The sequence below is a fragment of the Falco cherrug genome, chromosome 4 (genome assembly GCF_023634085.1).
Source record: "Falco cherrug isolate bFalChe1 chromosome 4, bFalChe1.pri, whole genome shotgun sequence".
Taxonomy (NCBI): domain Eukaryota; kingdom Metazoa; phylum Chordata; class Aves; order Falconiformes; family Falconidae; genus Falco; species Falco cherrug.
The window spans coordinates 92,703,113-92,724,654 of NC_073700.1; the positions used below are offsets into that span (position 1 = coordinate 92,703,113).

The 21,542-nt window shown below is 39.7% G+C and overlaps 1 protein-coding gene across 8 annotated transcripts in view; it reads right to left on the reverse strand.

Moving 5' to 3' along the window:
* PDE1C (phosphodiesterase 1C) overlaps positions 1-21,542 on the reverse strand; it is a 370,389-nt gene that overhangs the window by 14,042 nt on the left and 334,805 nt on the right. For 7 of the 8 annotated variants that reach the window (XM_055708673.1, XM_055708674.1, XM_055708678.1 and 4 more), the window contains one exon: positions 20,450-20,524. In XM_055708673.1, the coding sequence (XP_055564648.1) occupies positions 20,450-20,524 (75 nt within the window). Of the gene's footprint in view, positions 1-46; positions 7,403-20,449; positions 20,525-21,542 lie in introns of those variants that run through there. The other variant, XM_005432084.3, reaches the window with a different exon arrangement.

The following is a 21,542-nucleotide window of genomic DNA, read 5'->3' on the forward strand; positions in this document are numbered from 1 at the left end:
ATCAGATGTAGAAAGCACCAGAACAAAATCAACCCTTCTACAACTTTTAATGCAAATGAAACAGAGACCTCATTGTCTTTATTTGGTAATAGGATGAACATACATGGACTCAAGTTACAGAAAAACTGGAACGTTGGAAAATGTTTTATACATTTAGAGACCACAAGCCTCTCCTTTCAAATAAGGAACTAACAATAAATACTTATTGTTTAAAATTATTCTCAGAACAGTTGAGAATACTTGGCATTACATGGCATTGTTCATTTCAGCTTTGCATTTTTTATTTCCTTATGGGTCTTCACAAACCAAACAGGTGTTTGGTTTTTTTTTTTTCATTACCCTACCCACCCAGCCCAGGAACATACTTGCACTGAGTTTTGCTTTCAGCATGTATTTTAACTTGTTTTCTATACCCTGGTGCAAAATAGTGTAACAACCTGCCTCTTCCTCAAAAAATGTAGGAGAACAGGTGTCTGTTGTTTATTTTAGCTCAGTTCAAGAAAGACCTCTCCACTATCAGTTCTGCTAATATAAGCATACTCTAAAGTTTATGTTCAACTTCATACATAGGATTCCTTGCAGAATGCCAGCTGAGAAAAGGTTATTATACAAGACCAAGACCCTTGAGTTTGGTTAGTTTCCCCTTATCCTTCCAACCAATAGATTTAATAGATTTAATGTTTCTTAACTTTGTTTAGGACCTGTCACTGTAGGGTTAACCACAAGAGCAGTGAAATCTACTGTCACAGATAAGCCACAATGTCCACCCTTCCCCCCTGCTGAAGGTAGTCAGTGCACTAAGGTATGACTTTGATTGAAGTGCCTACCAGAAGCAGCATCATCAGAACAAAGAGAGAGATATATAGTCTTATTTAAACACATGGTGGTGGAAGCAGCTCCTACCACAGCAAAGGAAGACAGTGCCACCCTGATGCATTGGCTTTACACAGACTGCCCTGCACATAATTAGCTGTATATGTTTTGGTTATTTAAACTTTGGCCCCAGATGCTGCGGTGGGACCAGCAGGACTTTGCATGCAGCTTCCTTTGATTTCAGTGCAACTAAAAGAGTGATCAGGCCCTAAGTATTATTTTGCTCTAAGCTATGTTGCAAATGCAATGGCTTCAGTCTGTTGGGGAGGAATGGGGAGGAGAAAAGGGAAGGGAAATATTCCTGTGAGAATCTGGGCCTGTAGACAACCAGAAAGTCTGCTAAAAACCCAACCAGAACCCTACAATAAAAATAGCAAATATCTTAAAAAATTGCATATAAAAGTATATAAAAATATTATCCAAGCAAGAAGAAAAAGAAAATGCTCACTCTGTCATTCTACTGCTAGGTTTTATCACTAGAAAACCCCAATGGCCATAAGCAATTTTGTTTGATAGATGCAGTCCTACGACCACCGGCAGAGACAACGGGATTACGTGTATTCCTCCTACCACTGGATAGCTTCTAAAACCAGGGTGTTATGAGTACACAGCAGTCAATACGTACACACTTGAAAGAAATGGAAAGAACAAAAAATACCAAAAATTGTGCTGTGAGGCTTGCAAGTGAGTGCTGTCATGCTCTTAGGTATGAGGGTAAATAAATTCGCTGCAACCGAGCTTCAGGTTCTCAGCCAGCTTGCATGGAAGTAGCTCCATTTTCTTCTGCCTGGTGGTCAAGTCACCAGAGCAGTGAGAACTGATGCCTCAAAGATAGGCATGTGTCCCAGTCCTGCTTGGATACAGATCAGAGCCCTCTGTGCTTGCTGGGGATCAAAAGGGACATTGCAGCAACGAGAAGGCAATCTCAGCAAGTGGGAATGCACGGCCAGTGTTTCATTTTAACAGCAAATAATGGCATTGGCAGCCATCACGTGCCCTGCTCCTGCTTTGACCGGAGTAATCAGGGAATCTGGGATCACAAAACTTGTCTGCCTGTAGAAGCAGGGGGAGCATCGCTTTAGGATGCACACCTGCCACTAAACCGATTGGAGCAGACCTGCTCGCGCTGTGCGTAATACAAGTGTGGAACACCTCTGTACCCACTTCAGAGAGAGCTGAATTTACTCCTTCAGCTGTGAAAGCACGTTTTTTCCCCCTTCTTTCTACCTGGCCAGCACTGATGCCCACTCCCCAGAGTGATCTGCATGGAGTCAGTGCTGCAGGGCTCCTTCTCATCCTCAGCCAGCATGTTCCTGCTTTTGAGTGCTGATGTTCAGACACCGCACCAGCACAGCTCCGAGATCAGCATCAGTTCAACACATGCAGAAGCACAGGATCGCTCTGTTGTTTTTAATTATTGGGTGAGGTGATGGATTAAAAAAGCGTAAGAGAAAAGGACTGGATTATGCTGTCATTTGCTGAGGATAAATGGCTAACATATGCTATAGATCATCGGAGGATGATGAGTTTCATTATTATAAAATGAAATGTGAGGGAAAAGGAGCCAATAAGAAATATTTAAGACCATCTCATGGGTTCCTGGAGCTAGACTAGTTCATTCTAGTTGAAGCAAAAAAAAGGTACTGTCCTTGTCAGGTTCCATGATTTCTAATTTAAAAGATTATTGTGTTTTTTCATTTAAAGTCACGTTTGGGACCCACTGTAGAATTTGCAAGGATTAACAGCAAATTCAGGTGGTATTTGCCTTTAGCTAGGTGAGCTCAAGGACCTTCTGATTACAAAGCAGCATAGCACTATCAGCTGTCTAGTCAGAAATATTTTTGCTTCCACACTGAGCTTGTAAGACTTCGTAAGTACATATGCAAACTTCTGCATATTCAAAGGGTAGTTTGCAAAAACACCCCATACACCATTCTTCTCTGCCATAACCAACTACAGTTTGTTTATGCTTGAAAAAAGAAACATCGAGAAAAAGGAATTTACCTCCTTTATTCACCCACCAGGAACCAGGCTCCCAAATTCCAGATTCATTCTGATGCTCAACAACCTACTGTATTAATACATAGCGTATTTACACCAGCTGGAGCTATACAAAAGGCTGCACTTTTAGATAAGTATCAGTCTACCTAGATTGACTACTCTGAAATATGTTTTAAGTCTAAAATAGCAAAATTTCTTTTTTTAATCTACTATTTTATTATCAGCAAAAACAAATGTTGGCTGCTGGCACCTAACTTTTTTCTCAAATACGGAAAACATAATGACATCCATCATCTTTTTATAATTAAACATAGAAATCTAACCATATAACTTTGGAAAAAAAACCAACACAACTGTGTAGTTTGTAAGGAAAGCTGGTTGACTACGGCATTTTGACAGGTTTTTACATTTAAAAAAATAATTTAAAAAATAAGCAAATCCCTTCTTTCACATGTGTGAACACTTCTTGCAGAAGCACACAGTTCAAATCACTGACTGAGTACAGCCCAGAGAACTGTCACCCTTTCTGCTATTTAAATAATGAACAGGATAAAATGAGAGGGCTGAAGCACTGGCACAGGTCACCCAGAGAGGCGGTAGGTGCCCCATCCCTGGAAACATTCAGGGTCAGGTTGAATGGGGCTCAGAGCAACCTGACCTAGTTGAAGACGTCCCTGCTCACTGCAGCGGGGGTTGGACTAGATGACTTTTAAAGGTCTCTTCCAACCCCAAGTATTACAGTTCTGTGATACTATGAATCTTTAAAAACATATCACTTGTCTTTTTTTTTTTTTTTAATTATAGTGCATCCAGGAGTTCAAGCACTATATCACCATGAGTCAAAGGTCTGCTCGTTCCCAGCTACAGGGAAAAACCCTGACAGGGATTCTTGCAATGGTATCCCTCCCTGTTTTAAGTGCCTGGATTCTCCCTCTTGAGTTACACAAGAGTTTCTGGGAAGTAGAAGACACCTGATGCTCTTCCAGAAAGGCAGAGCTTTCTGAGAGTGCCAGCAGTCACTGCACAGAGGCAAGAGTACCGTCTTTATCTCACAGCTTCCCAGCCTGTGCCGCCCTCCATAAGAAGTGTCCTGGCAGCAGCAGACCCCCTTTGTGCCTGCTGGTGGGTGCTCCCAAATAATTCTGTAGAATTTCAGCATGAGGCCAACAGTATTGGCCCTATATTTGCAGAATTTCTGACATATTCATTGCTTGCATAGTCTTACTGAGGATGGAAAAGGAAGGCATCTGAAAAATGGAATTTCTACATGTTGGGGGAAAGTTAGGTATGGATGTAAAACCAGAAAACCTTACTCGCTCTTTATAAACATAGGCCATTACCTGATGCACACCTAATCCTTTTCCACTTTTTTGTTTGTTTGTTTGTTTCCCTTTGTGGAATAAAATAAGAGAAAACAGTTCTGTAATATTTTTTTTTTAATTTTTATTTTTATTTACACAATTGCACAGTGTCTGATCTCTAGTTTAAGTGGGAGGTGTCTAAACATACCATTCCTTGGCTCACAATGCACTAGCACGATGCTGCAGAGTGTTCCAGGAGGTGTGGGGGCTGCAAAGGGGTACATAGGTGTGATCCTGGGAGGGGACCTCACAACAGATGCTTTCATCTGGCCTAGTCTCTTTGTAGGATTTCTATTTCTAGATTTCACTTTCACTTTATATATTTCCAAGCTGATAGAATCGGGGGGATTTTTTTTTTTAATGTGACAACAAAAAATCCTAAAAAATGCTAATAATCCACTGTATCTTATTCAAATTATTTTAAAAGAGCAGGAGAAGGTTACAGCTAGCTCTGTCTGCCTGCATATTGCAAAACATTTTGCTGCATACCTGTGTGCTGAGATCAGTAACTTTGACTGTAAAATCTCTTCTAGAATGGCAGTTCTGATCTGCAGTCCCTGAGAGATGGCAAATCTACCACCTCCCTTCTTAGCTCCTGCCGGTGGTGAATAACCCTAACAATCAAGGAAAAACATTTTCCAGTCTGATTTCACACCTATGTGCCAGTGCATGAGAAACAAGAACTAACCAGCCGTGAATTAAGCAGTTAGGCTTTGCTGCCTGAAAGAATCACTCCCAGAAAGAAAGAAAATATATATCTCAGAAACAGATGAAAAAAATTATTTAGGTTTTAATAATAATAATAATAATAATAATTATTATTATTATTCTATTGTGTATAATCTAAGGCATCTTTAGTCTGTGCATTAGGTAAGGATAACTTACAAAATATTGACTAAATCATCCTGCACCTCTGACCAAACACGCTGTGAGCGTATGTTCCCCCTGACTTCAGGGAGAAGTCTGACTAAGCAGGGACTGAGTCACCGCTGCAGTATTTAGTTCTGCATTATTGATATTTCATCAATGTGCCTTCAAAGAGCCTGGTCAGGGCTGGAACTCATATCCTACAACTCTTATCAGGGCTGAATGCTGATGGAGGAGAGGGGAAGGGGAGGTGGAAAAGCGCTACATGGTGCCACAGCTCTCTGCCTGCCACACAACATGGAGTCTACTCAGCACTGTCCCTACGGCCACTGTCCTCCCAACACCCCACTTTCCTCAGAAAATCTACCCCAGAGCTCCCATTGAACCAGGAGCTCACAAGTGTGAACACTATGCGCCCTTATATTTATTCTAGTTAAATGAGCTGGTTCAGTGAAGCCAACTGCGAGTTCTAAGAACTGCAGGAGTTATTTTTGTAATTCTTCTGAAAACATGTGATTGAAGTGCAACCTTTTCACAGCATGAACCTAATCTAAATATCTAGCTTTGAACAAACTCAAACTGCGGTGTCCAAAAAAAGAATTCAAACTGCCTCTAGCCTCAATAATCAAAATCCCAGATACAAACACTCCTGAGTGAGAAGGTATTTGTGTTTAAATATGGATTTAGGCTGAGCTCACTGCTGTGATTTTTGCTAGTGTTGCGGGAAGCTCGTCCCTGTACATGCACAGTTCAATCAGCAACAGAGACCCAAGCTCTAATATAGGCTGGTGGTAAAGTCCTGTGCTTTTAAACATGAAAAGGAAACACCAAAGATTTACCTTCCTAAGTCCGTATTTTGCATGTTCTCTACATAGCAAAGAGCCATGACAGCAGTCTGATTCCTTGTAAAACACATATACGACTAACACAGCAAGACCTTATCCTGAACAAAAAGGAGTTAGGCATAAAAACAGTTGTATGTGTACGTACGGTCTTGATTTCCACGTAGACAGGTAAAATTACTTACAATTAACAGGATCGCTACCAAGATCCCAAGCCAGAAAAGCACTTACATACATTTGGCGTTTCTTATACAAAGATACCTTCCTGAATCAAGGCCTGAGCAAGTTAGTTTTTTAACATTTCTTCTTTAAAATGGGCCAAAATGATGGCTACTTTCCATGTGTCTAACTCCACTGGATGAGACAGTTTTATCCACCAAGTCCAGCGGTGTATTTAGGACACACTTGTTCATTTTGGTTTTGTCTGTCTGTACGTCTCCCAACAACGCTTTTCCTTTTATTTGGCCTGTCCATTCAGCCAGCGATAAAAGAAAGACTACACTGAGATGAAACTAAGAATTGATCCGTGTGATTCCCTGCTGCCCCCCTTCTCTTAGATCTCCAGGTCAAACAAAAAGCGGTTACTAGTAGCCCATGAACAAATGTAAGAGACAACTCATTATCTGAAATCTCAAGTTAAGGCAGGCACATCAAGCAGTACATTAGTACATGCTCTCAGAGTCTGACAACAAAATTTGCCCCAAGGAAATATTGTTTTCATTGATTATTCCTTTCCTATTACTAACTGCAAAAACAGAACAAAATCAAGGGTTGAGTGAGTCTGCCTGCTGTTTAGAAACAAAAACATTTTGCTATCATTGCATCATCTGGGAAAGACATCAAATCTTAACAAATGGTCAAACGACTCTACAAATTCACTATTCTTATTAATAAAATCTGTGGTGAGGTGAAAACTGATGTCAAATTCTGTCTACCAGCACCTTAGAAAAGGCTCTCAGGGAAAATAAAGAGTAAAGGTTAAGTATTATCAAGTTGGTTTTTTGGTTTTTTTTCCTAAATATTCTTTTGCATCACCCTAATGTTGGTGTCACAATCTGAGGCACAGCAAAGGGCAATACCAGCTTTTGAAGATGACTTATCTATTTGCTTTACCTGTCCAGAGGAATGGAACCATTTGCATCAGGAAATCACTACTTGTTTTGTTTGTTTTTTTGTTTTTTTTTTAACAAAAAACTTCCCAAAACAACAAAAAATGCACACATACACAAACAAACAAAAATAAACTGACCCAAAAAACCAAGGCCCCCACCCTAGAACCCAGAGTCATTAGCTGTGGAGTAGCCAGTGGGAGGAGGAGTGTTTTGAAAGTTGTTTAACGCCTTCCCCAGAAACTGGTCTTTGCAGAAGGAGGAGGAGAACGGGAATGAAGAAGCTCAGCTAAAATGATGAAAGAAATTTGCAGTCTCTTTTTTTTAATATATTTTTACTCTTCTGTATCTGAAATAAAAAAAGAAAAAAGAAAAAGAAAAGTGTCAAATACTGCTCTTCTTGCCTTTGTCCAAGGAACAGGTAATCTGGGAAAGAAAAAGAAGGGTATCAGTTTAGACAGCCTCATTTCCTCCAAGCAGTGTGGCTTTGCTTCACTGTTGAAAGGCTGCAAGGTGAGGTCCACCAAAGCAATATCTTACTGGCTTGACTGGAAATATCATTCTGTCCTACACAAAGTGAAATCCATTGCTTTCTGACTAATCCAGTGAGAATTCAACCTTTGGCATCAATGGGATCATGCAACACAATCCAGCATGCTTAGATCAAGAGATCCTATTAGGCTTCTTTGCAGTAGGGCGCTCTGATCACCCTTGCTCACTAGTTCTTTCAGGACCTTTTTGTTCATGAAAGCAACAATGTTGTACATATGGTTTGACATGAAGAAAAGAAAATGCTCCAAACACAAAAGAACACTACCTTTTAAAAGCCTCTTTCTCCCCAAAAGGTTGCAATGAAAAGCACAGCCTTACGTATGGATAGGTGCCTGAGATCTAACAAAATATGTGTGTTTTACAATCTACTAGACTCCTCCATCAAATATTTATAAACCCTTGGCTTCATAATTAGCCTATATTTGACTAACAATATCCTGAATTTACAAAATAACTGTTTTCTATGTAGTTACACCACGAGTGCATCTTCACAATGAACAGATCTCCTTGAGGAAGAAATGTAGACAAGAAAGCTTTTTTCTTTATTTCTAGTGAAAGAGGACAGTTTATAATGACAGAGGAGACACTATCCAACCATCTTCATACCCTTAACCTAGAAATGCTCTGGAAAAGCTTCAAACAGGAACATGAATATTTTACTCTATATTGGCTGTCCCAACCGGTTAGCTGAATACACCTGGCACTCTGCTTAACTACTGCTATTCTGACAATGCTTATGTCAGCAGAGTTTGGAAAGTCTTTTGACTCAAAAAGCATTTGAAAGAGTCTCTCAACCAAGGAGATTCAGCCCAAGGAGAGATTGATTAATTTATCTGTAGGGCTGGCTATGCCTTGGAAGATGTGATAACATCAAAATCTCTTTAGGTCCCTTTCAGAAAACCAGTTTCTTTTGCCTTCAATAATATATTGCCTTTTTTTTTTTTTTTTTTTTAGGTCCTATTTTGGCAAAGGAAAAAAGGAACAACAAAGAACTAAAGCTTTGCTGCTGGATTGCATTATCTCTGATGAATGTATACAGAGGCTGCACAGATCTGCTAGGGAGTTGGTATCATTTTCTTCTACTGTATAGTTCACGGGGGACTTCTCCTTTCAGGATGGTCTCCTGTAAGTTGCTACCACATTATCTTGTTCACTGATGCAATTCTAAGACACTGTTCTAAGGAATTAGGCTTTCAGCATTTCATTGGATTTATTTAGACTGAATTGCACATTCCCAACACTACCGACAGCATAACCTACAACGGGCAATAGTAACAGCCATAACAACAGTACTACACTTCCTTGATGTCTCCTATCTAAAAAGTTCAGCCTGATTTACTGTTATTAACAGGATCATAACAATCTGGTGAGACGTATCATTAGCAGTATTTTAAAGAGAAAACACTGACCCAGAATGAAAGGTAATTGTTTGGGACACATGGACTAAATTACATCCTTAAGCAGTAATTATTTCTGAATCTCTTAAATGATCTGCTGAATCACACCAGGAATCTGAAACAGAGCTCGAAGTATCACCCAGCATGCCCTCCCCTTCCTATGCCATTCACACTCAGAAGACTTAACCCCTCCCATCGCTGTTAATGAAACAAGGAAAAATGCAGTGTTTTTCCAGACTCTAGAAGTTCCCTGTGGAGAACTGAGTCATATATTGCTTTTTGCTTCCGTTAGCCACATCATCAGCTCCAGTGAAAACATTCCAGTACAGCATTACTTTAAATTGTTTTTCTACTTGGTGGAGCAGATGTGTTGGTTTCCTAGCCGAATTTGCTTTTCGATACAATACAATGGATATGCCCTACAACTACCTTAACCTTGGATGTGATTCAGTCTCTTTCTCATTTCAGCACAACAGTTCCAGTGCAAATATTAGTATGGATCAACAGAGGTAATTGAAAGAGGAAAAAGAATGAATATGCAGCACTCAGTACGCAGGAAGACTAAGGAGTTCACTCAGCATATACTGAATTTCATTATCTGAAATAGCCTCATCTGAATGCACATCTTGGTCCTTCAGTGTCACTGACGAGTTTATATTGTTTGTCAAGGTTGAGCATTGGTCCTACTCTTGATCACTAATGCAAATACCAGTGACTTCACAGCTCTTCATGTGACACCAGCACCCACTTGGAAGAGATTAAGACCATTTCTGCTATCGGCTTGTAGTTTTATACTAAGGCATTTTTAACTTGTGTTTGTTGGACTGTGAAGGTATACGTTTACTATGTTACGTCTGACGTACTGAAGCAAAAATACACTGCGGTTCGTCTTTTCCTTCACACAGAATTACTCAGTGTACAACTGTATCCATACAGCAAGGAAGCTGGCTGTCAGATTTGCACAATCAGTGATTAATCTCATACATTTCCCCCTCTTTTTGTGATAAAACCAGTGCTTTGGAGTCCAAGGCCTTACAAGAACTACCCATTTTAAGAGCTGGCATTTATTATGCCTGTCTCATGCAAACTTTCACAATCTGCTACCCAGCTGGAGAACAGGAACAGAGCCCCAGAGGCATTTAGACTGAGGTGAAAGTTTAGACTAACTCAAAACCTACACCTGTTCTGTAATGACTCACGCTCCTCACTGAGGGTAAACCACAGGTGGGATGCTGGTTGTAACCAGCTGGAAGTGGAGAGCTGACTGCTCCCAGCACCGCTTCTGAAGGTGGCCAGCCCTGCTGCTCCAGCCCAACGCTTGCCCTTTCCCTCCATCCTTTCTTCCCCAGCTGCTGAAAGCACGGCCCTGCCCAAAGCGGGTTCAGGGCACCTTCTCACAGCCTCCAGTGCTGGGCCAGGCTGTCAGGACAAGACCAAATCCTGTGGTTTTCAAATTGCATTTAAAAGAAAACTCTGCTATTTTCTTGCCCAAAAATTAAATGCTGAATGCAGACTGCAAGACGGTGGTGTAATATGGACTCAGGATTTCATGGGCAGGGGTTTTTTCACATACTGCTTAGCTTGCTTGGCAGTCCCTGTCAACGGAAGTGTTTGTGAGGTTATCGTACGGTCCCTGTTTCCTCTGTTCAAATATGCAGTCCTTCAGCTTTATAACCATACTTAATTATGAAGGAAGCGCAAGCTGATACCACAATTATCCAGGATTACACACTCAGATTTTCTTCCTAAGCAGGCTGTGGTAACCTTGCAGTTCACTTGTGAAAAAATAGTGCTTAGCATGAACAAATCTCATCTTCTTAGCATGCTGAATGAGCACTTCTACAGAACTCCACCACACCACCAAATAATGTTGCCCATGAGGTGCTATTACCCCAAGATAATTTTTAGTTACAGTTTTAAAACACAGAAAAAGCAAAAGAAGAGAGCCTCAGTTAACCATATTCATTCAGTCCATTCCTTATTGAGCTCCCTATGGTGATGACTTTTCATGCTTTTATGATGTAACATCATAAAGCTATCAACCAAAAGAAATCAGCATATAATTACATTAAAATGAACATTTTCATGTTTTGCATATTTTATTCTCGAAAATTTTAGGGGCAAAAATGAATCCTACTGTTTTTTTCAATTCTATTAAAATCAGATTCTCTTTTCACATCCAAAAACCTGTGTGCAACACAGGCTGTCAGTGTTACGTATTAACATAAACAGCAGAAATCAGAAGGGCTGCACTTGAAGGGAAGTTAAATACACAAAGTTTATGCATGGTATGACTTTTAAGCCTGAAAAGGGAGAGCTGCAGAAAGAATCTAATAAAAGGTAAATGAAATTATGAGTGGCACTAAGAATGTGAATAGGGAGCAATTACTGTTTCTCATAGTCCAAAATGGGGGTTATGAAATTAAATTATCAAGCAGTAAATTTGAAACCAACAAATAGATGTGAATTTTCATATGATGCCTAAGTAAATTTTGAATTGTGTTGCTTCAGTGCCCAGTACACAAAAAAGCACCAGGGATCTAAAGATAATTAGACAAAGTAATGGAAGAAAAATCCATCAGAGGCTATCCAAGTCAAAGATTTGACCTCTGCCTTAGCTCTTGGGAAGGCAGAAAGCCGCAGAGGGGAGGCGTCACTCTGGTTTTGTTCTTTGTTCATTAATATCTCTGCTACAGAATGTTGTCACATAGGTAATGGAGAGCTAAAGGGACTTTTAGTCTGACCCAGCATGGTGGTTCAAGCTTTCCTAGGAAAGCTGACATGGTGTTTGAAAGTAGCTTCCACCCTCACCTATTAAAAGCTTAGGCTTTCCAGGATAAGACTATTCCAAACTCTTCTCACTCAGCAACCTGCTTCATACAAGCACTGGGTGAAATAACAGCAGAAATGACAAATTGTTGTTTAGCAATTGATAACAGAATGATTACTGATGCAATGCAAAATGAGGGGAAATAATAGTCTGAGTAAATGTGTCTCAGATAACCCATAATCAAAAAGGTAGTTATCCTTACTACTACAAATGATGCAAGTATTTGCAGCTGGTGGGGCAGATCACTAAATCTGCCACTTTTAATTCCTTTTGTGGACTCACTCAGCATCTTGCAGGAGTGACCTTTTGATTTTGTAAGCTTGTTCCCAAAAGGCTGGGTCTTTCCTGTCTCTCCTGAAACGCTAAAGTGTGCTCGGTTGTAACCTGTCCCCATCTGAAAAGCACTGCTAGAGCTACTCCTAGCACTCAGAATAAAATGAAGATGTCGAAAATCTCAGTGCTCAGTTCTCAGCACTGGATGATTCTGTCTCCTACTAAAGACATTTGAAAGCCTTTTTCAAACAAAACTAAGACCACAAAGAAATAAATTCTGCATATTTATGCTATTCTTTTGCTTCTGTTGCACCAGAGATGAGTGAGGCCTAAGAAACAAAGTTCAGAAGATCAGTGAAATGAAGAAAGATGTGTTATAAGTTAATTCATATCTGTTATCTTTTTAATGGATGAGAAATTTTAGAGTGATTATTTTTTCCAAAGAAGACAATGTTACTCAAAGCTGCCTGTGTCCTGTTTAAAGCAAGGGAAAAGAAGAATAAATACTGTTGGGAAAAAGCTTGAATACTTGTTTTGCAACTGAATATAAATACCATCGTTCCTAATTTAGCAGATATCCAAGTGCTTAACATTCATTTTGTTAGGAGAAGAAATGACATTAGCATAGAAGGTATTCTGATTTTTGAGCTTTGGCACATAATTATCTCTAAAACGTTTGTGACATCAAACAATTTCTAGTCCTGTTCACACTGGTGTTGAGTTTTATGTTTCCATGACAGCTTGTATTACACTTGACCTGAGATCACATCAGTGATGGAAGAAAGAGATTAACTTTGTTTTAATATATGTTGTTTGTTTACCAGCATATTATGGATATACATAACAGCAGAGAAAAACACAATTAATACATTGGCAAAAGTTTGGTTACACCAAATAAGGTTTGAGTTTCCTCAGTAAAACATATATGAAAGAACTTAGATACTTATTACGCAAAGTGACTTACAGGAATAAGTGCAAAAGCTTATTCTGTATTTGATAAACACAATTCAAAGGTCTGAACATTTTTGGGGTAAAAGCTAGACCATGGTTTTCATAAAGAGTTGTTCCATTGTGGATGGAAAAAAAAAACCCAGTGCTTTTCAAGGCACAAAAGGGATGAGCTGCCATAGGCAGAAGGATAAACGATATTAACAAAGTTTTCAGCCAAGTATATGAATCGGAATTTTGTAATTAGCACTCAGTGAATAACTTCTTCTTTGAGTGACTGACTGAAATGAAAAAAAAAAGACAATTCTTAGCTCTGGGTCAGACGCAAGTAATTGCTTTCTTTCTTTCATGGAAAAAAGGATTGTTGGGGAGTGGGTTTTTTTGGGAGGAGAGGGGTGGAGAGGAAATGAAAGATCAAGCTGAGCTTTGCAACTAACTCAAACAAAAAATTATTTTTATCATTTACTTAAAGCTGGCTAAAATATGAAACATCATTTCAAAGGAAATATTCCAATTCTAGATTTTTTTCAGTGCCTCCTCAGTTTTTGACAATCACTTGTTTTGAATTAGACTTAAATTCCTAGATACTTTAGCCTGATTCAAAATAGCATTTTTCAACTAGCACCATTTGCTAGTTTTCTTCTACATTTACCATTGCCTCCATGTCCCAGGTTTTGACATTAAGAATAGCAAAGCAGTGTTTTAGGAGAGAAAAGAATGAATTGCCTAGTGATGGCTTGATTAATAATAATTGGTAGAGATTACTATTGAGATAGGAGTTTCAGAAAAATAACCTCTAAATTGACTCTCTCTTCTCATTGTCCAGCTTCTCTGGACTGGATGGTACAGAACTGCAGCCCAAGAAGCTGGAGAGGACTGATGTCCCTTTGCCTCTACCCCCAGGGACAGACCATGTAGGAGGTCCAGCACACAAACCAAAAGGCATGAAGGCACCCACCAAGTACCCAGCTGGCAATCTGTAGACTGCAGTCTTTACATTTGTATTCCCATACATTTGACTGAGATTTCTTCCTTCATAACACTTCTACTTGTCAGAGTCCCTAAAACTAAAGCTAAAGCTTTTAAAGATGACCTAAAGCTAAAGGTCATCAACCACTTTTGAGGAGCCATTTCATATTCTTCCTCCCCTTCAGTCATCCCCTTCAGACATGATCTTGTTTCTCTTTCAGAGCTAAGTATTGCATGGGGAAAGAGGCTTGACTGTCACTGGATTGAACATAAATTCATGTAGCTGAGAAGCAAGAAGGACTCTCTTCTTGCTAAAGCAGAGAATTTATATACATCATTTCACAAGCAAATTATCCTAAATGGGGCAAGGACTGTAACAGAAGCAAGGTCAGAACTCCACTCCCTGACTGGTACAAAATCAAGGAAGAATTTCCACAACATGCTGCCTAAGTTACACATTCCTCCGTGCCTCTAAGACCATGGATGTTACCCCCAAGGAGTAATACAGCTATATGTTATCTCTGAGCAGAACTATATTTAAAAAAACACAAAAAAATGTTCCCCATAAAATCAACTACTCAAAAGAACTACTTAAGTACCTACAGTGATTCTTTTATTTACTGTGCATCTGAAGTAAATATTCCGAATAGTCACTTAAATCTGAAATCAAGCCAAATGCTATTATATCTGTGACTTCATGTAAAGTAGAAACAAAAAGCAATCAAGCATCCCAAGGACTTATTAACAACCTGGCATGGCTTGAACAATGGAAAGCAGGCTAAAAAAGAGATACATGAAAGTCTCAAAGGAAAACCAGGTGCTTTCTGTAAGATTTACACACACACTCACAAAACCAACAAGTTGCAAAATCATCTGCATAATTATACAAGGTACCTTTTTACATATTCCCCATACTCTCATTGAGCGTGCATGCCATGGTGATGTAACGTTTCCAAGGTCTGGATGCTAACAATGTATTTTGCATTTAGCTTTAAAGATCACATCACATCATGTTCATCTATTTGATAGTAAAACTGCATAAAACCTTCTTCAGAGTACATCTGTCTATGCAAATTCCAGCTTGCCGCAGGTGCCACTTGCTAAATTAGGCACACTCATTTTTTCCAAAAGAGCACAAAAAGGATCTTAAAAAGCACAGAAGCCTTCCCCCCCTCCAGTTATCCTATATTACACTACTATGGAGCAATTGTTCAGCAGAGATAAATTATGGTGAAATATGTCTTTCTGGATAGCAAAATGCCTTAATGCTTTTAAGCAAGTTTTCCAGAAGGTATCAGTACAATGCCTTCCAATTTCTAACTTGGGGCAATAACCTCTAATGTAATTCAAATAACAGACCATAAAGAGAAGTAAGAAAAGGAAGGAAATTGTCTTTAGAAGTAGTCTTAGATTATTGTAATTCCAATTTGCCACTGCTGCTGGATTCTGACACATAATATCAAGAGCACTATTCAGGCAGCAAGGAAGAACCCAATGTGTTTGCCTTACAAACTGAAATGGTCTTTTCACTTCCGACAATAACGGAGAAATCAGCCTATCTTTTGAGGCAGAAATAGAAATGGTGCCATTATTTATTTGGCCTGAAATGTACCTTTTTACCTTTCTCAAGAAGATATAGACCAGGGGTCCTCAAACTACGGCCTGCGGGCCAGATACAGCCCCCCAGGGTCCTCAATCCAGCCCCGGGTATTTACAGAACCCCCTGCCCCTCCCCCCCCCCCCCCCCCCGCCGGGGGTTGGGGGGGAAACCAAGCAGCACAGATGACTGCCTGCCACTTCATCCACGTGCCAGCCCCCTGGTTAAAGAGTTTAAGGACCCCTGGTACAGACAAATGCTTGAGTAATTTATCTAAAACAACATTGCATCATTTAAAACAACAAATTTCAAATTAATGAGCAGGGGTTTGTTAGAAGAGACAATTCTTAAATGGTTGTACAGCTCTGCAAAAAGCTGCATTCTCCTTAGATGAAGCTGAGAAGAATCTTGTTAATTCAGCTCTGTCTGGGATAATTGTGGAGCCATCATCATGACTCCTTCACAGCACCATGTTCCCATACAAAAGGCATTCTCAGATAACAACATTCTGTGTTAGCTACTCTGCCACTCGATTTTTGGGGACAGCTGGGGCAAAAAGAAATGAAGTCCCAGTACTTTACCTTTATAATGAGGGAGTTTTCCACTTACTGATCAAGGAATGATTGTCACAAAAAATTAAGACCAAAAGACAGCCTTACATGCTGGCCTGGGCAATGTACAGAACATGTAGGAAAGGCTTGTAACTACTGTTAGGCAACAGTATAGGTTAACAAAAACATAGTAAAGCAAGCTAAAACCTCAGTTTATGGTAAGCCTGCTATGAAATCTTAATCGAGTCTCTATATTTAAAGGCTACATATTTTATATTATATTCTGTTGAATCTATGCTATTCTATTCTATTACGTTGCACTGCATAGAGGAGTGCATTATTGAAACGATGACCTGTCAAAACGCAGGGTTACAATCTGACCACGAGGTGGGAGCATTGCTCATCACATATACCCAGGGCACGTTAGGCTTTCCCTCTATGTACTAGCTGTTGAAGGTAAAATATCCTATATATTACTGTGTTATAACCTGCAAATGTGCATGTTACCTAGAATAATAAGTTCCCAGGACAATCACAAAAAAGAACCTTTTAACTGTCTGTAATTGTTAGCTGAAAAATAATGTTTGAATAAACTGTGTTTTGGTCCTTGGAACAGAGTTGCTCTGAAACCTTTCTATTAACACTGCAGAATCTTTTCCCAGTAGGAAAAAATGAGGAGGTGGTAGAGATAACCTGTGAAAGTGGTAATCATAGAATTATACACTAGTTTGAGTTGGAAGGGACCTTTAAAGGTCATCTAGTCCGACCACCCAGCAATAAGGAGGGACGTCTTCAATTACGTCAGGTTGCTCAGAGCCCCATCCAGCCTGACCTTGAATGTTTCCAGGGATGAGGCACCTACTACCTCTCTGGGCAACCTGAGCCAGTGTTTCACAACCTTCATTATAAAAAACTTCTTCCTTATATCTAGTCTGAAATGGAGAAGAATAATTTTCTCATTTGTTGTTAGTTTTGTGAGCAGAAAAAAATTGCAAACCCAGAAAGTTTGTGGATGTAGATAAAAATTACTTCCATGTGACTGCTTACAATTTTCCATTCAAAGTGTTGAAAAGCAACTATTTCACATGGGAAAATCAGGTTTTCCAAAATGGTTTAATAATGTCCTATCCCACAGGAAACATTTGATGAACTACTTGTGCTGATGATGTCCCCAATACAGGGTTGTGTCTTTATGTGGGAAATGGCAGCCCCATACCTTTTTCTCAGAACTGAAAGGGCAGTAGCAACTAAAAAGCAGTATCTCCCACAGAAAAAAGGCCAGTAATACAAATATGAGATTAACATGAGAAGGAGACTAGCCCATGTTCAAGAGACTTGCACAGGATTTTGAAGCAGTTAAGACTGAAATCTAATGCATGACTGTAGCTTACATAGCCATCCTCAAGCCAGCTTTAAAGCAGTTGGCTTTGGTACAGATAGACTAGTCGAATGAAGCTCTGGCCAGATGCATACGTAGCTCCTCGCTGTCTCAGCCAGCATGATCCCTGTTCCTGGAGACATGCCCACTTAACTATTCTTGGGTAGCTTCAAGGTAACTCTGACACAGAAGATACATTTCACACCTGTGACTACAGTGTAGACATGCAGCTTCAGTGTCTTCATGTCCACATGAGACAGTTATTCTATGTGTCCCTGGCCACTTGGTTCCCCATGTAGTAGAAGGGCAAATGCATTAGAGACATTTCGGCATGCATGTATTCCTGTAACAAGATACTACAACAACTTCCTTTGTATATACTCAAAAAGCAACTTGGACACAGGTCCTGCAAAGATTTATGCAACATACACTCTAGCTTTCTTCTCTGGGTGCAGGATGCCTGCACAGTAGGACAGGGTAGGAGACTGACCTCAGTAGGAGACTGACCTCAGTTGGGTGCAGGGTGCTAGCTGATGCTAATGGGTGGCTGTGCAAAAGTTAAAGCCCTTATGGCAAATTTACCCAAATGGGCACCTGTTTAACACAAATACACTCCTGCTACATACTGAACAGAGGCTGTAAAACCCAAGTACCCTTGCCCCTGCAAAAAATCCAAGCTGAGTTTCACCCACCAGAAAACTACATGTAGTGAGTGCATTATAGCTGTAACCTCAATCTTTCTAACTTCCCCGCTTAATCTTTTTTTCCCCAGCATGTGAAAGACCATGTATTGGCACGTGAGAAAGCATATGCTCGGGTAAACATCTCAGTAGTCTGCAAACAGCTATGTATTATCCATGGATAATGTTCCTTTCTCCACATCCCTCACGTGGCCGGTAAGGAGATTTGCTCTGGGAGTGAGTAATAGAACAGGTTGTGTAGCATTTATCAAAACAGAAGTGCCACCCTACGGCTTTCCTTTCTGTGGTACAGCATTCACAATTTTTCTCCTGTTTTCTATTAATGAGATTGCTAGCTATAATCTGTCTCTACAGCATCTGAATGAAAGATATTCAGCCTACAAATTGTCCTTGCATGGTTACAGTTGCTTATTCACTGTAATCAACTGGTCCCAAGGTTCCTGTCTTTTCCTTAAGGGGATGAGCAGAACATTTGCTTACAGGAGAACAAATAGATATCAAATAACTAACACCACACAAAGACTAGTAGCTTGCAAGGAACAAAATTGACACTCTCAGTCTTCAAGTCAGGATGAAACATTCACTTCTTTGCCCTCCAGCCTAACTAAATAGGTGTCCCTAATCTTTCTGAGACTTAGGGAGCACAGGCCTTCAAATATAACCTCATCCTCAAAGTTAGGGATTCCTGCATCTACTCTCTTGGCTGAGCTGATACTCCTGAGTCCTCCTAAAGAAGCCCCAGTGTTTCTGCATCCCTCTGGTCCTGCCAGGGCTGCAGCCTTCCAGCACAGCCACTGCTCCACCATTACCCACCACAGTGGGGAGAGTGGCCAGTCTGACCATTAATTCTTCTGGGGCACCACACATATTCAAAAACATCTGAAGAGTCACATGTTATTTGAGTATTTTTGCTTAATTTCTGCATGACCGCAGAAAGTGTTGTGAATGGTACTTGTTCAAGACTGTTTTCCTGACAGATACTTAAGCGTGTAGATAATATCACCTCTTAACAACATAACTGAATCTTCCTGCCCTATTGTTGCTAAAAGCCCTCTTTAAAAAAGGTACATATTTGTGTGTCTGAAATTAATACATGCTTCTAGATGAATTTTTAGTTGAGGTATCACATTTTCTGATTATGTCTCATTTTGCTAAAGCATAGGAACTTTAAGTTATTTCTTAAAAGAAAGCAATAAAAGAAAACATGGTATAATAACTGCAGTACTTACAATGAGGCTATCTTTCCTGACCGTTGAAACAAAATACTGTATTATTCACATTTAGGAATAGCTGTATTTCAGCAGATTTTACTGAGACATACTAAAGAAAGTGTTAGCTTTAATATTTGTTTCCATTTATTTTTCTATCTAATACTTTAGCCATCGATTTTGGAGCAATGTGGGTTCAGATACTAGCTCAGAGCCCTGTGGTACATAGCTGAGGAGATGCAAGGAGTAAATACGCCACAGACCTTACAGCTGGTTTTCCACTTTGCTGAGGCTACTGAAACTTCTGTGTACCTCTACGTTAGGATCAGACTCATTAGAAATTATTCTCAGATGCCCAAGAAACCCATCCCATGGCTTGGAATTGCTTCATTCCAACAACGTTTCAGCAAGATCCCTTTTCTACAGCATTGGTAATAGAACCCCTATGCTGATGTGCATGTACCTGCTTGTTTCCCACACCTGTGGTTCGACAGCGCTTGGCAAATTCCCCCTCAAACAACTAAGCCAAGAAAGCTTTGTGTTTGTATTGGTGTAGTATACAGTGCAGTCATGAAAAACAAGGACACCTTGTAAAGTTTTTTCTTAGCTCTGTTTTTTACATCTCCCATACAGCCTGGCCTAACAGAGTGCAGAATACAGCCCAAAGAAAGTCAGAAGAATAGAACCTCTCAGATCTGCATTTCCTATTAAGCAACTCTAATAATCCAGGATTTTTCTTGCAGGCACCCCACAAAAATTGATGGATAAGCCTTACCAGCAGAACAACTAAGTGGTGCTAAGCATTATGTGAAAAGGATGATTTTCCTCCCGAATGCCCCAATGGCTTCTTTTCAAGTCTAATGTCTGTTTCTGTTAAGTCTGTTTCTGGTTACCACACATTTTTTTGATTCTAGAATAACCTTCAGATGTTTAGTAAATAGTATATTGCATATAAAAATGGGTGACAAAATGTAATAAAATGTTGTCCTTACCATCTGTTCTCTTTGATTCATCCCCTACACTGGACTGATCTTTTTTGTCCAACTTATTGTCTTCCTTTAATTCACCTAAAAAGAAGCAATAAGAAACACTGTAAGCATTTTAATGCAGACTGCAGTTTATTAATACCTGTAACTCAATCAAATTGCAACATCCAAAGGAGATGTTCCTTAGGAGAAAAGGTCTGTATTCACAAGGAACTGGATTAAGAGATTTCCATAGAATAAAGCACCAGACAAAATTTATCCAACTCCTACAGAAAATCAAGCTTTACAATTTACTTCTAAATTTATTTTATTTGTTAACACCTTTTTAAATGCACAAGCAAACTCGTGCTCCTCTGGTTGTCTGTAGGCCATTAAAAACCTGAGCACAACGTTAATTTCAAAATTAGGACTCTGACACATTTATGCTTTTAAAAGACTTCATCTTAAGTCTCTGCATTAAAGAACCACCTTAAACATCCCAAACAGTCCTACATAATCTTGTCTTACTTTCTCTTACCAGTTTCCTATACCCACAGATTCATTGGGGTGTCCCTTGATGACAGTATCAGGGAATAATCATCCTAGCATTGATCACTGGCTTTAGAGTCTCCGTAGCAAACCAGCAAAGCAAAGCCTTTGGAGAGTAATAGCTGATACAGAATGAAAATGGCAACTTGAGTTGGGGTGTGTTTTGTGAAGCCAGGAAGGTTAACCAGAGTCATTCTCATTTTCTGTCATCTATTAATTAGTCATACAGCAGATTACAGGAGACCTTCCCAGACCATCCCTTCATTGAATGAGAATGCCAAATGCAAGATCAAATGAAGAATAACTTAAAGGAAGAATTCTACCAGAATAGGGTTCTTTCAACTGCAGTGTCCAAACAGCAGCAAAGAAGGTGTCCTTCCTTCAGATGTCCAGAGAAGCAACAGCAGCCTGCCCAGATAGGAGCAGGCAGCTTGTCTTTTCCCCCTGGAGGAATAGTAGTGAATTTTTGACCCACACCTCAACACAAAAAGCTGTAAAAGTCTCACTCTAGAATTTTTTAAATGTGAGGTATGTTACAGGGCTGTATTAACGTGATGCTTATTCCATTTCT